The sequence below is a fragment of the Vitis riparia genome, chromosome 1 (assembly GCF_004353265.1).
Source record: "Vitis riparia cultivar Riparia Gloire de Montpellier isolate 1030 chromosome 1, EGFV_Vit.rip_1.0, whole genome shotgun sequence".
NCBI lineage: Eukaryota > Viridiplantae > Streptophyta > Magnoliopsida > Vitales > Vitaceae > Vitis > Vitis riparia.
The window spans coordinates 10,905,676-10,921,181 of NC_048431.1; the positions used below are offsets into that span (position 1 = coordinate 10,905,676).

General features: G+C 35.6%; 1 protein-coding gene and 1 long non-coding RNA gene across 7 annotated transcripts; both read right to left on the bottom strand.

Annotated features, from left to right (window-relative positions):
• Window positions 1-60: 60 nt before the first annotated feature.
• Window positions 61-15,052, bottom strand: LOC117915591 (paired amphipathic helix protein Sin3-like 4). Of its 6 annotated transcripts, none has more exons than XM_034831210.1 (25): window positions 14,819-15,047; window positions 14,670-14,700; window positions 14,412-14,546; window positions 13,683-13,835; window positions 13,407-13,593; window positions 13,229-13,327; window positions 12,934-13,098; window positions 12,515-12,854; window positions 11,157-11,293; window positions 9,405-9,480; window positions 9,295-9,324; window positions 8,815-9,095; window positions 8,041-8,195; window positions 7,601-7,728; window positions 7,248-7,502; window positions 4,709-5,404; window positions 4,466-4,557; window positions 2,584-3,228; window positions 2,374-2,474; window positions 2,148-2,286; window positions 1,873-2,025; window positions 1,595-1,755; window positions 1,409-1,520; window positions 1,060-1,241; window positions 61-415 (listed from the first exon to the last, which is right to left on the bottom strand). In XM_034831210.1, exons 3-24 carry the CDS (start codon window positions 14,486-14,488, stop codon window positions 1,071-1,073), a joined length of 4,353 nt encoding a protein of 1,450 aa, XP_034687101.1. In that variant the 5' UTR covers window positions 14,489-14,546; window positions 14,670-14,700; window positions 14,819-15,047; the 3' UTR covers window positions 61-415; window positions 1,060-1,070. The 6 variants fall into 6 exon arrangements, with proteins under 6 accessions (XP_034687101.1, XP_034687109.1, XP_034687094.1 ...); XM_034831218.1 differs by having other exon boundaries at window positions 8,815-9,077; window positions 12,515-12,857; XM_034831203.1 differs by having other exon boundaries at window positions 61-356; window positions 12,515-12,857.
• Window positions 10,279-11,150, bottom strand: LOC117915635. The gene is made up of 2 exons (XR_004651425.1): window positions 10,650-11,150; window positions 10,279-10,559 (listed from the first exon to the last, which is right to left on the bottom strand). It is a non-coding gene; the product is annotated as an uncharacterized LOC117915635 (long non-coding RNA).
• Window positions 15,053-15,506: the final 454 nt, after the last annotated feature.

The following is a 15,506-nucleotide window of genomic DNA, read 5'->3' on the forward strand; positions in this document are numbered from 1 at the left end:
TATACCCCATTCAAAGATCCTTAGTATGAACATTCAAAAATGTTTAACTACATAAGAAGATTTAAAGGACCAGAAAGGGTCAACATGAATTGCACTAAAAAGGGCGGGCCTTGTGTTTGTGTTTATAAGCAAAAAGACTAATAAAGAAAAGTTGATGAATTGAATGAACATATATCTCAGGTTTTACATCACAAATACCCCTCCTATTTACAAGACTGTGGCTCAAAATGCCAGCCACAAAACTTACAGTATACTACAATCTTTTGAGCCATTTCACTTTCCCTTCCCTTCATTCTTTATTTGGTCGGTGAGAAATAAAAGAGTACATTAAAGTAGCTCCAAGATGTCTTTTACACCTGCAGCACCAATGACTTTCCACTTTCAGAGCCAGTGTATCCAATGTGTGAGAGAAAGGCTATTGAAAAACACAAGAAACAGAAAACACAAATATCAGCATGTTGTTTACCCTGAATTAAAAACTAATAATAATTGCCAAAAACAAAAGAAAAAATGTTCATCCAGCAATCCAGTAAACCAAAACGTTCCTAAAATAAAAGGATTTTGGATTATGGTCTGGCCAAAATAATAATAATACAAAAACAGAAGCTAGAAAAATTATTCTAGTTGAAAGGATTTGGATTCATCTGTCAGAAAGGTTTATCCATTTTCCAATTTGTTGGAGTCCACTGATCCACACCAAATGTATGACATGTGTCATATGCCATGGACAACACAGTGCTCATGTCTGATAAGACTGCTGTCAAATTTTTAACTTTATATTTCTTCTCAAATCAACTGAACTTTCAGACCACTAAAAGTGGCAGGTTCAATTGAAAAAACCAAAGATCTATGGTTTTAGTACTTCAGTTTCTTGACTAGGCTGGATCTTAGGACCGGCAAGTTCAGGTCAAACCAAGTTAGACCAATGCTATGGTTTGGTTTTTATACACTGCTTTTGATAGGGTAAACTGATACGAAACTCATCTAATATTCCATATGCTTGTTTTTGAAAGTAAGGATTCCCGATAATGAGCTTTAGCAATAAAGATCAGAACATACCGTATCTACTTTTAAGAGTCACAGCAGGGCAGATTAGGAGGAAGAAAGCAATCTGTGAATCCATTAACTGAACAGCCATTTGAAGACTTTGCCTGGTCATGGCATGAACTCTTCCTCACTGAAGTTTTCCGTTTCTTCCTCACTCGGAACAAGAAATCTTCTGTGTCTAAAACATACGATACCTGCCACATCCAGATCAGTGATTTGACAGAAAGAAGTAATGGTCCAAATTATACAAGCAGAACAAACATGTAGATATACTTCAAGCTTCACAAACAATCCTGTAAATTTACTACGATATCTACAAAATATTGCTGACAGCAATTGACTTGTATAAAACATGTGATACCTTGGATGAACTGCATGCTATCTTACATTCAAGACCATTAACAACTTGAAGTCCTTCCATGGCCTGGCATGCAACAGAAAACTCGTCTCCTCGTGCATATTTGCGCTTGTTTCTGCAAATACAAGCTGGTATTAGTCATGTATATCAAATACAGAACAAGAACAACTTTATCAATTTCATACACACCTCCTCAAAAAAATTCCAGATTTCTTTTTTTCATTAACAACTGAAAGGAAATCACTGTTAAGATAAGCTGCAAAATTAGGGTCCATGGAAACAGCAGTCACTTCAGGCTTATCATGCCCATTGTCCATAAGCTGAATGGTCAAATGAGTGGGAGCAGACGACTGCAACAAAACAGAAAACATATTTACATATAAGACCATATTTAAGAGATTTCCTTTCTAACATCCAATAAACTCTATCCAAAACAGAAAAGGAAAGAAAAACAATTGATTACATACACACTCAATGCGATAAATGTTCTCGTCATGAAGAAGAACACGGGAGTTTTCGTAATAAACCATATCGACAAATCTCCCAGGCTTTCTTGATTTTTCATATGCATAAAGTTGGAGGAGCTTGTTGTCCATCTCATCTGTTGCAACTGTTTGCAGCTGAGGCAAATACCAGGAAGATACAACGTTAGGAGATAAGAGGAAAACGGTAGGACAACTAAAGGAAATAATAATTGGAAAAAAAAAACACAACAGGAAAAAAGTAGTAATAAGACTCTTACCTGCTTGACAAGTTTATATATCAGCTTATCTAATGTAAATAGAACATATGACTGAGTTCCTATGATTGCTCGGCAATCATCCTCAAATTTTGTATTGTCAGAAGAACCATCAAGTAAATTGTAAAGTGCATTCATGAATCTGTACCAAAAGCAAAGGAGTCCCAAGTTAATATCCAGTGATAACTTTGAAGTGGTTCAAAAGGCACAACTTGTGAAGCTAAACCACCTGGCATACAAATCAGTAGAATTTGTGTCACTTGAAGCTCTCCATTTCCTTTCACCTGAAGATGAATTGAGCTTTGCTGACTGCATTCTCTCATACAGTGTCTATCACATTAGAGGAAAAAAGAAATGAGTGAAAACAACCATATAAATAACTCAAAAAAGCCAGCAAAAATACAATCTGAAATGTAAATCACAATGAAGCAAGCCTTACTTGATGAAGCCTAAAAAGCACATAAAAAGAATCATTTCCATAAAAAACCCGAGAGTTTTTCTCTTTGTCCTGTAAAGATGGAGGAACATGCTTTGCAAGAGGCTTCACAGTTAGTAGAAAACGTTCTGAAAATGGTAACAATGTTCCATCTCCTTCAACATCATGTGCATCAGCCATTCCTTCAGCCTCACCTTCACTCTCAGCCTTGTTATCATGCTCATCATGATCCCCATCTTCCTCATGCTCTTCACGAGAGCATTCCTCACCCTCACCTGATTCACTTCCTGAAACATCACCATTCTCAGAAGCGTTCTCACTGTCTTCTGATGACCTCTGAGCACTTTCCTCACCTTCATCATCAGCATCAGCATCATTTTCTCCCCCAGCTTCTCCACAACATATTTCTTCCACTCCATGTCTGGTTTGATATTGCCTGCTTGCAGCAGTATCCTTTGATTTACCTTCAACACCGGCATCCCCATAGACTGCAAAATTATCCTCCTCAAAATCTCCATTTGGAGATAACTCACCCTCTTCTCTTTCAATTTTTGAGTTCCCAGCAGATTCTTCATGATATCTGTGAGCTTTGACACCTTCTGTCATCACACCATTTGTAGATATAGTTGGTCTGATACAATCACCAACCTATCAGAACAGGCAAACATTTAAGAGTAAGAATCACAAACAACAAAAACATTTCGAAAAAACAACCATCAGAAAGCACAACAGTCAATATTTTGACCATCAATCCACCACCCAAATGTTCAAATACTCCACAATAATTTATCCATTTCTACTTACATGAATCTCTGATTGCGAAAAGATGTTATTCAATGCACACAATCAGAAAACATGAGCTACTTACATTAAAATGTCAACAAGAATACATGACATACACCAAACCTTTTAACCAGCCCATCCAAGGGTTGACCTTTTGATTAACTTTCTGGACTAGTAGCATCTCAAATCAATAAAAATAAACAATATTTTGATTAGTGTCTTCTGTTACACAAAATTTATAGCACTTTGCTAGCTTTCAATAGCCTATTCAGCTGATGGCTAGCCAGTAGCATGTAATTAATACTTGATGATTTCGCTTACAGCTAAAAATGTGAATAGGCTGATTTATTGTGAAGTTTTTTATTTGGGTTTTTATTTTTCATTTTTGATTTATTTCTTAATGTGTACCCCACACACTTTGGGTGGCAAGAAATAACTAAAAATAGCCCTTCACCCAAAATACATCAAATGAATTCTTCAACGACTCAACATTAAGGTCTGTACTGATAATCCCATGTCAGTTCAGCTTCCAAACATTTTGGATGTCTCAACTAAGTACTGTAGTCAGCTGATACCAATCAAGAAATCATTCATAATCTATTATTGAAGTCAAAATGTACAAGGGTCTCATTTGCTACCTGATGGACAAGTTTTAATTCCTTCAAATTTTGGTTTCAAATCATTAGATTAAACAGATAAATTTTCCAAATAACTTTTGAGGAGCAGCGACTAGCTTATAGAATGAGGCAGCCATACCAAGATATTAGTAAGAAATCGATCCACCAAATTTATCACATATGAAACAAGGATGCCATCCCCCTGCTACATTTGTAAAGCATCTGTCTTTTTTTCAATAATCCATATGATCAGTTCCTCCTTTTTGTTTTTTAAATATACTTGGAACCAAAAAAATACATTCCAGACCCAAACCCAAAACCCAGCACTCCTCCAGCACACACACAACTGAAAAAAAAGAGAACACAACAACAACAACAGCAAATAGTGGGGAAAAGCAACAAAAAAAAAATAAGAGAAAATTCATTCATCTTGATAAACAATGGCTGTCAACTTTAGAGAGGTAATGTCCACACTTTAAACATACCTCTGATGAAGGTAAAATTTCATTACTTGGTCTCAATTCGAGCGCACCCTCAAGAGCAGTATTACTAGCTCTGGAAGGAGTAGCATTAAGTCCTGCAAAGAAAAATGTCCCAGAATTCCAGCCATCATTTTGAGAAAATGAAAAAAAAAAAAGAAAAGAAAAAAGACTAGCAACATTCAGCTTCAAATGAGCTAAATAAAGGTTTGCCTATGAGTTGCATCTGTTTTAGAACATTTTACAAACCTGACGTATTTTCCATGTTGGTTCTTCCATGACTCTGCTCTGCTCCACTAGCAAGGGAGGCATTTGAATTGGTCACCCGTTCATTACAAGTAGCTTGTTTGCTGACCCCAGACATTTCATCAGCCATAGCAGCACTGGTCTGCATTTTCCCTTGTTGAGTACTAGCACAAAAAGTATCAGCCTTACGTGGCATACGGTCTGCATCAAGAGAACCATCTTCTTTAACCCCATTATCTCCATTTACCATCCAAACCCTGCAAGAACTTGATTGCTCAGGTGGAATAGTTTCATCTCCATTTCTAGATGAATTAATCTGTTTGGTGTTTGTCGCACTTGCACCACCACCAGGACTCCCGTCACTTTCTCCAATGCTTGCAGCACCATTCTTGGCAGCATGACTCTTAGTCTTCACAACATCTTCAGAGTCCTCTGCGCCCTGGGGCCGAGAAGGAACCCCAAGCATAGGTTCCAGGAAGGTTGTCCAAATTTTCATAACTTTATCCAACTGTTCAGTTGTACAAACTTCTCCACAGGAATATTTGATAAGCTGGTACAAATCTTCATGAATGTCTGAATCAGGGTACTCAAATTCCAAGTTTGGAATGATAGGTCGTCTATTTCCAGCAGCAATAGCAAGAAGCACATCATCCTCCTTCCGCTTCTTCTCACTAATTTCTTTAATCTCAGCCAATAAAGCTGCTCAGTGAAAAAGCATGATAAATTAGACAGTGGACTGAAGCAAATACTGAGCATTTGGACACTACTCAAATAATTCCACCATCTTTCAAGTATTATCTGGTCAGTTCACATTGTTTCCTTTTCATCGTTATTTTGGATAAGTTGATTTATTTTATTTTCCAAGACTGGATTAAAACAGAGACATTTAGGAAGTTAACAAAAGCTAGGGAATGGCACAGTTATGCACATGCAATTTATTCCCAAATGTGGAGGAAAGGAGAATAGATGGATATTTCTAGGACAGGAAACTTGGAGTGAGGATGCAAGGTGGAACGCACATAATCTTCAAAAACGTCATAATGAGGCATGTAGTCAAAACCACATTTCGCTTCATATGATAGCACAAATTTTAATAGTGTACAGAGATCTAAACCATATTTCACTGAATACGATAGAATAGATCATTTTCTGTCTAACTTTAATAATCATGTGATGAACTACATAAAAAACCAAGTTAGTGTTCAAATGATTCATTCCCATGGGAAGTCCACAAACCTCAATAATAATTATTTAAAAAAAAAAAAATCTGTCAACAAAAACACAACCATGCACACACATAGACACACATACACATACTCAAAATTAGGTGCTTTCATCAAATTAGAATCAACTTATTCATGGGCACTATCTCACAGATATGAGATATCTAGGCAGTGTAATTGACTTCTAGAGAGAAAAACCAGTTTGCCTCTAATAATAATGAGAAACATCTTTTTACATGCTAACAACCTTTTTTTATATTGAAATCTGCAATCACTTATCAACAAATTTGAAGTAGTAATTTTATTTTTTTTACAATATATTCTCAAGCATCACATGGACAACATCAGCCCTAAATAGGTATTAACTCTAATGGTTTTGAACGTGGATTCAAGTAAATATTCGGAAAAAATTAAGCACAAGACCTATTAGGTGTTTGGTAAAACTTAATAGTTATTATTTAATGATTTAAGTTGACTCTAAGTTAAATTATTGTTAAGTTGTTAACTTAAAATTTATTACTTAATTTTTACTTTAAGCATTGAAGTTGTTTAGTAAAGCTAATTTAATTTTTTTCCAAATTATCAAACTAACATATTTGCACTCGTTAATTATAACTAATATTTACTCTCATCAAGTGTAACTAATATTTACCTTTACTAATCTTAAGTAATAAATTTGTTTGTTAAACATTCATACTAAAAGCATTGTAAACACAAAAAATAACTATAAAATATCTATAATAATAATGATCTATGAAAGTAGATTCATGAATATAAAGAAGACTCTCATTAGATACAAGCAAAATAGGCAAAAAAGATTTGGAATTTAAAATAAGTTAATTACTTAACGTTAGTTTTAACTTTAAATTGCAATATTAAGTTGTTTTATCTAACATGTTTAATCTACATAATAACTTAAATTAAGTTATTATGTAATCATATTAAGTCATTAAATTGATTTACCAAACACTCATCTAATTTCGGGAGTTGAGCAAGTTTAAACCAAAACACGATTGAGTCATGAATAAATTTAATACTTCATAACAGATTCAGTCAAATCAAGAACTTGAATTAATTTGTTTAAAGTTGAAGTTTCCTGAAATTTAGAAGTACTACTCTCCCTCAAAAGAAAACAAGTAGAATTGCCTGAATATTCAATAGCGGGTCAGCACATTTGGAAAGAAATAAGAGATTGAAAGATAAGGGGGGAAGGGGAAGGAGCAATCGCTTTTATCCTTGAAAGATATTCAGGAGTTGGCAAAAATTATTTTAGTATATTGTAATCCCTGTATATACCAAAATAAAGCGTTGTAAATTACCCTTTGTGCTCGAGCTCTTTGAGTCCTGTTGCTTGAAATAGAAGCTGCGATGATCAAGAGATTTGTGATAGTTCTTGGCATAAATTTCTGCCCAAACTTTATTAAAATCAGAACGACACCTAGCCCACTCCTCTTGTTTCTGTTTCAAGCGAGTTAGTATAACTGGCAAAGCAAGAGTTGCATTCTTCCTCAATACGTCCATCACATCAAGCCCATGGTCACCATATAAACGTTCAATGCATCTAAGATTCAGAGCTGAAAACCACAGAAAAGAAAAGGAAATGGCTAAATGAGAGGTCACATTGAGTGAAACAATATCTTGACATTTCAATATGTATCAACGAGCTTATCACCTGTGAAGTAGTCCTCAATACGAATTGGACTATCTGTTTTGATAGTATTATTGTTGATCTTATCTAACAATTCTTCCACACGCTTAGTTGTTACATTTACAGACTCTAACAGCATGTCCAGTTCAAACCTAACATCATAAATTGCAAAATCAAAATAATTTCAAGCAACTGATCAGGACCTCTGAAGAAAAGGAAGATAGAATAAAAAAATCTGTATATAATAGAATTTAATGAACTATCATCATTATACTGAAATCAGATATTTCATTGAAAAAAGCTTAGCATTGGATAAATGCACAAGCATCAGAGAACATGGTTGACGACTACAATTACGAGGTTAAAACAAAATGAAAGCACAACACAGTGAAAATTCACATATGTACTCAAAGAAGGTGAGGATAAAAAGGTTATGATGTTAAAATTCTCAAGCCAGCTCTTACCTGTCATCTTCACATCGGAATAGACTCTCTTCATATTGGTTTTTGCGCATGTGCTTAAAAGAATAATCCTCACTTCCCGAAGTGACAGACACCCAATAGTCATTCAACACTTCTGCACCAAGTTCTGTTCTCTGGCTTGCAGAAGGTATTGGATACTGCATAAGACACATTAGACCAAGATGAATACAAAACTTAGTAAGAGGATTTATGTATCTATCATTGGGAATTGGGGGTAGAGGGTTGGTCTTTTTCCGGAATCCAATCCTCCCTGCTTCTGATAGGATGAGTCTAGAGGAGGTGTAATTGAGGTAGGGGCAAGTTGGGAGGGGTTTTATTTTAGAACCAGGATCGGATTAGGGTTTTACAGCATCCCACCCTGTTGTTCACATATGAAATGAAAAATAAAAAAATAAAAAAAAAATTTGATAGGTAAAAACAGAGAGAATAAAATAAAATTTAATTCCATTTTCAATTGTTTTTCTTTTCTTTTTAAACGCATGTAAAATAATTTTGAACACACGAAAGATAAAAATGCAAGTTAAATTCTCTTAAACAAATTTATATAAAAATTTATGAAAAACTTAATAAATTATATTTATTCTAATATAATAGGCAATTTTTAACCAAGGCAGGGCCATGCAGATATGGGAATCCAGTTTCCCTACCCTGCCTTACTTTGAGATCAGGACCGGGATGGAGATATATTTCTAATTGTCAACATTCTAATCTTCCAAAAAAACAAAGACAAAAATGCTAAGAGAAATAATTGCATACATTCTTTGGAAGAAGTCGATAACTGGGAGTACAGCGCTCACAGTTAGAGAGATCAAGTTCTTGAATGGGCTTTGCCATATACTTCTCCTTGTTTTGGAACAAAGACATCTTTTGATTAACTGCATCTTTATTGCCAAAGCCTCCACTTTTATCAAGTCTATCCCTCTCTCTATTTTCCCGGTCTCTATCTTTGTCCCTATCATCCCTTTCACGATCTCGATCTCTATCCCTATCCTCTATCTTCACTGATCTGGGTAAATGTCCTTCATTCCACAAGGATTCTGTGATTAGTTAAAAAGCTTGTTAAGAATTTGCCAACAACACATAAATTTTAAAATGAATTTCGAAATGGGATTTACAACGAGTTCTTGTAATGAGGTGACAATGTAATAAAAGCAACTCTAGAACATTTGTCACACTGGCTACAAGAGGCAACTAAATTAAAGATCACAAAAAAGAAAATAAAATTTTTTTACGTACTTTTACTCATAACACCAGCAAGAAATCCATCTGCAAGAAAGGTCATAATTAGATAAAATGATTCAGAATTCAGAGCATATTACTTAAAAGAAAATGGTATCAATAGTTACCAATCTTCTCACAACGGGTCAAAAATTCATTGAACTCGTCCATAAGATCAGGATACTTTCCAATTAAATCTCCAACCTGACAGAAATGAAAAAAATCACTAATCAGATCCAGCACACATTAATAAGATTTATCTAAATATATCAATTGAATAAGTTGTGTTACCATTGAGTCTATGGTTATGATGTCAATTGAAAACAGAAATAAAATGGAATTCTCAATGATGTTAGGCCTTTGAAATGTGTCTACTCCAGAAAACCTAAGAAATTTCTTAAAATTTTATCTGATAGTAACAATAGTGACATCTCCTCCATCGACAATTTGACAGCAGGGCCCATCTCAAGTGATGTTATGTGGTCTTGTTGAATATGTATATAGATCTATCTGAAACATGAATAGATCATTAATCACCTTTCAAGGTAGATCCATAATTAAATGTCATCTATTCTCCAAAATCCCAGTAAAGCTAATGCAGCGCTAACGCATTTATAACTGTCCATTTTCATGTGATCTTATCTGGTCACATTGAATATGTGGGCAGATCTTTCTGAAACACGCACTGATCATAATCACCTCTCCAGGTAGATCCATGATTAAGTACCACTGAGTCTCAAATTCCCAGTAATGCTATTGACGGGATTTATGCATTTAAAGTACTAGAACAAAGAGAAAAGTTTTAAAAAGAATTGCTTATTATAGAATAAAATTGTGGAAAAATTTTCAGGTTTTGTTCCATTCCCTGATATTGTCAAACAAGAAAATTGCATTAGTTAGATGCCTAAGTTGATTTTGTCTAACTTCAAAGTGACTTCAAAATATAGAAATCTTAGTGTACTATCACTTATATTCCTTTATAAGAGAAAATGCAGGAGAGAATGAAAGAGAAAATTAAGATATTACTCAGAGAAGCAAATAAAAGACACTGCCTTCCATAAATACAATGTATATTAGAATAATCTACAACAACTATAATCCTGCTTATTTGACTCAACTAAGTCTCACTCCAAGGCACAAAGATGCTCCATCGAGGATCACATCAACTTTCAGGATATGAGAATAAAGGTTTTTGGGATCCATATCCATCAGGATTTAACCAAAGGCTTAATGTAGGATCTGTTGCAATCCTCCCTTCTTCAGCCTTGGGGCAACTGGACAAGCTGCACACAGAATGAGGCTCAATACATGACATATGAGAAGATATGAAACCTGTTTGCATCATTAAGCCACATAACAACGCATATGACTACCTAGCTATGGTAAGCCCAATGACTCATGCATTAATAGATCTGCCCAAATTTCATTACTTGGAGTTTTTTTTTTCTAAATATGACCGAGGAACCTTCCATGGCTAAGCACTTGAGAGTCTCCATGGGGACCCAAACCTCAGGATGACTGCACCTGAAACAATCAACACTGGGTAAAAGGGTATTTAGCCAGCGGCAGGATTCGAACCTGGGACCGCACCTCTATCGCACATCCTAGCATTCGCCCTAACCAACTGAGCCACCCTGGCAGGCTTCATCACTTGAAGAATTGGATAATTATATCAAATCAATATTAGTATCCTGTTGCATAGGGCAACAGAAAATACATTTACTACTATAAAAAACTATCTCAATAAATTAAAATATGGAAATGAAAACTGGTGCTAGAATCAATGCAAGCAATACAACCAAATACATTAAAGGCCCTCGGAAAATCTAGACAACAAGTAACCACCAAAACAAAGAAAGCAGGGGACATATAAACCATACCAGAGATTGCAATTCTGTTCGAGTAATTATTTCCTTGCTATAAATATGAAGGCATTTCAAAAATTCCTGGTAGCTATCAGACTGTCGTAATTTCTCCTTCACTTTCTCACAGAAAACAAACTCCTGGTTGTACATACCTGCCATTACATAAACCAAGTCAACCATGCAACTCCAAAAACAAAAACAAGAGACTGAAAAACTACACTATTAAGGTAATATATACATACATAAATGGATATATGGATAGATAGATCAATGGATGGATGGATAAATAGATAGATATTGAGAGAGAGAGGGTGAGAGAGGGGTGTTACTAACTATAACCATAAAAGCTTCAATTCACAAAAGAGAACATAAATTTCATCAGGAAAAAAAAAATTCAAAGCCTGAAGGAATGAAATTACAAGGAACATGGCAAGTGCTGGAGCAAGTGAAATGGAGAAGTAATTTCTGACACAGAGCTACCCAAACCACGGTTTTCACATGAGCATATTCCAAAATGAAAAGCATTACAAGACATTCAGATTTAGCTACTTGCAGTCTTACAGATATGACTAGAAACAAAAGGGGAAGATTCAATGACCACTTAAAATTCAAGATTTAAGAGGAAAAAGAAAAGGAAACATAAATGACATACTAAAAATTGGTTCTCAAAATCACAAATTCAAGGTTTTTAGGCCAAAACTAATTCATTGTAGAGACAAATGACATACTATTAAAAACTGTACTCGTTCAAGCCATTTCAAGCTGAACCCTGAAACATTATAAAGAACATAAATGGTTGGCCACGTCTTTACCAACAACTTTCTAGAGCAGCATTTTGTGTTCCAATGTCCCTGAATAGACACCCCAGGCTAGACTAATGAAATATGACAATAGACGCAAAATTATATGTATGGTATTGGAACATTAGAAACTACAAAACTAAAAGCTGATTCTAGAAATAGAAAGTGACCTTGTAGATGCATCGCCCTACCAAGGGTAGCAAGTATAGATTCCTAAATGCAGACTCATACACAAACATGATTCCAGGATGCAAAAAAAATGATAAAGACAGAAATATCAGTTGCAAGAATTTGAATATGATTAGAAGTTACCAAGAAGAAAGCTTCTTAAAAAAAGGTAAATGAAAATATCCAAAAATGGGAAAGTAGATCCAACTAACACAAGGGGGGCAAAGTCCCACAAAATCTCTGTGTTGGCAGATAATATCCCCATGATGAAAAAAAAAATGACAAAAATATATTCCATGCTGGGAGAGTCAATAGTATATTCAATGCATTGCCTTTTCTCTTTCCATAGTGCTACAATCAAAACATTACGATCAGGAATCACAAATAGCATAATTAGCAACTCACTTTTCAAGGCATTTTTATCATCATAAGAAGATGACATTGGCCGCATTCCATAGTTTTCAGCACCTTCTCCACCTTGGTTTATTTGGTCAGCAACAGAGTCTTCAACTCTGCGGGTAACTTTCCTTTTGTGGGGAACACGTGGCATGCCATTAAAGTCCCTATTGCCATCATGGTCAAAGTCTCTATCATCTCGCTCTCTCCGGTCTCTGTCATCTCTCCTCTCCTTTTCTTTTTCACCACCCCTCCGTTGATTGTCTGCTCTCATGATTATTCTATCATGGTCTGTGTCAGGACGGTCGACACTGAGGTCACGGTCAGCATGTGAAGCAGTAATCCTTTCCTTCTGGTGTCAACAAGTTCCCTCAATGATCAACGAGAAATCAGAAGACCAAAGAAAAAAAAAACAGAGAAAAACATACCTTGTCAGTAAGAATCTGTCGTAATGGAGGTACGAGAGAGCCCCTCTCTCGGTGCATAGGATTCCTACCAGATGGCGCATATTGAGTAGAGGCAGCTGAAGTATCGGGCAGAAAATGAGTGAACTCCACAAGCAGGTCTGGGTGATCATGGAAAAGTGCAGCAACCTGCAAAAGAAACGAATTCAATCATCAAAGATGCTGAAAGGAAATTCCAATACCCTAATAACTGAAATATTTATGAGGTAAAAACAAACAACGGAAAATAACAAGGAAAACACAAAACGGTGCAACAAACCTCTTGGTAGACCTCAGTGATGGACTTGTTTTCCTTCCGATACATGTTCAAAATGTCTAAAAATGACTTATAAACATGATCATCTCCTTGAAACCGTGTCTGAAAATAAAAAATTATTAAATTAAAACCCAAGCAAGCAAAACTAAGATCTCAAACTAACTATCAAGAGTCTTTTCACCTTAATCTTGTTCACAAAATTGATGGCTTCTTCAAATTCAACAGGCTTCTTAACTGGAGGCTGTTCATCCTCAAGTGGGAGGGTGATCTCATATCCCTTTGGCAAGAAGGTATTGAAACCCAAAATTAGATCCCTATGCCCCTTAAATAACTCTTTCACCCTTGCTATGACACCTGCAGTGTCAATTCTACAATCGACAAAAGACATTGGGACATGTCAACAACTTAACATAAACATTGATAAAATACCTAAAAAAAAAGTGTATCATGATCAAACCTTTGAGCCTTGAAATCTTTCATGACTTCAAGAAAATCATCATACTTATCCCTTTTGTCTTGAAATATGTCCTTCACCGCCTTGAGATAAGCTAAGGCATCGTTTGTTGTTAGTTTCTGGGTACCTCCTCCCATCATTTGGGGCTGGCCAGACCTTCATTGCCCAAACATTAAATAAGCAAACATATTACCAAAAAAAAAAAAAGAAGATAAACTAAAAGATGGATCAGTGCCTGGATAACCATTTTTCAGGCTAAACAAAAAACCTCTACTAAAACATAAAAAGAAAGAGATATATATAGGCAATGTACGCATACAAAGAAGAAGAATTACTGCTTTCAATTGTCATGTCAATATTGTATGATAAACTTCTGAGGGAATTTTGAAAGAAAATTTTGATAAAAATTAGATCTTTTCTTAGCAAGTCAAAATATTTTTTTTAACAAGAGATTCATAAACTTTCACCCAAACCAAACAACAAAATAAGGGGAAAATAAAATTTACTAAACTAACAAACGCTCAACAAATCCCCAAAAAAAGTTACCCAAATTTCCACCATACGATTCAGGAGCTTAATCCCATTGCTAATAATCGTCAAAATTCACTAATCTAAAACGAAGAACGCATCAAACATCACGGAAAGAGAACACATAAAAAAATCCCAAAAAAAAATATTTGAAAAAAATATTTAAAAAGAAAAAAAGAAAAAGAAGAATAGAGATAAACTTACCCTTCGCCGCCGCGCGACGAGACGGCAGGGCGTTTGAGTTGCGAGCCCATGTAAACATCATCTCTTGACCGTTTCATCTCTGAAACAAACTCCTTTATTTTCAGCACGAAATCATCCTCTGCACAAATCAAAGTTCTGCAAACACAACAACTTCCTTCACAATCTTCACCGTCACGAGAGCCAGATATCTAAAGCAGATCTAACCAAAACAACAAATAGAAAAAATAAAATAAAATAATGAGAGAATTGAATCCAAACCTTCAAGCAGATCACCTTCAGAAAACAAATCCTACCGGAGAAACCAACAAAGAGGGAGTAAATTACATTACTTGGAAATTACGGAATGTAAAATAATTGCAGAGAAATTACAAAAAGAAAAAAAAATAAGAGGTGAAGGTGAAAATTACGAAGAACGAGAAAGATCGTTCAGTCTTGAAATAGCAAAATCTTGGAGAAACAAGCTTTCGAAGCACGGCAACAAGGAGTTGATTCACAGGTGTTCTGCGCACGATACGGTGACGTTTCGTAACCAAGATGGTCTGAGGAAGCGAGGGAATACGATAATCAAACCACACTTTCTCAGAGAGAAACACAAAAAGGAAAAAAAAATAACAGAGGATGCAAAATATAGAGAGGAAGAGAGAGAGAGAGTTTATATGTGAAATATTATCATAATATATACCCGGTGAGATGGATATGCAACACTCTCACAAGAGAGAAAATTAATTAGAAAACCAAAAAAAAAAGAGAGAGACGGAGAATTAGGGTGTGGAGACAGCAATTTTCAGCTCCGTTTACCGGTCACCCCCTGCATGGTTACCGGCCTTACCGGTTAATTAGGGCACGATTTGGGTATGGGTGATGCCCCGGGCGGTCCAATTATGGAGGGTAAAGTCGTCAGTTTACGAGTGTTTTTTGAAAATAGAACGACATTATAATGGACGTAAAAGGGTAATTTTGTCACTGGGTCGTAATTGCGGAGAGTACGTGGATTAGCAATTTCTGTGGGTGATGCTTTTGCTGATTAGGGCAAGCGTGTCCCGATGGGGGTCTTTTTGGTTTTTTAGCAGTTGGTTTGAGTGGCTCCAGGTCAAA

What these genes read in the sequence shown, in the direction of transcription:
- LOC117915591 (XM_034831195.1), bottom strand. Translation starts at nt 14,488, where the DNA reads ATGAAACGGTCAAGAGATGATGTTTACATGGGCTCGCAACTCAAACGC. An exon ending in ATCGACTTCTTCCAAAGAAT is followed by an intron (nt 8,196 to 8,814) that starts GTATGCAATTAT and finishes TGTCTTATGCAG; the next exon opens with TATCCAATACCTTCTGCAAG. An exon ending in TGCTTTTTAGGCTTCATCAA is followed by an intron (nt 2,475 to 2,583) that starts GTAAGGCTTGCT and finishes CTAATGTGATAG; the next exon opens with ACACTGTATGAGAGAATGCA.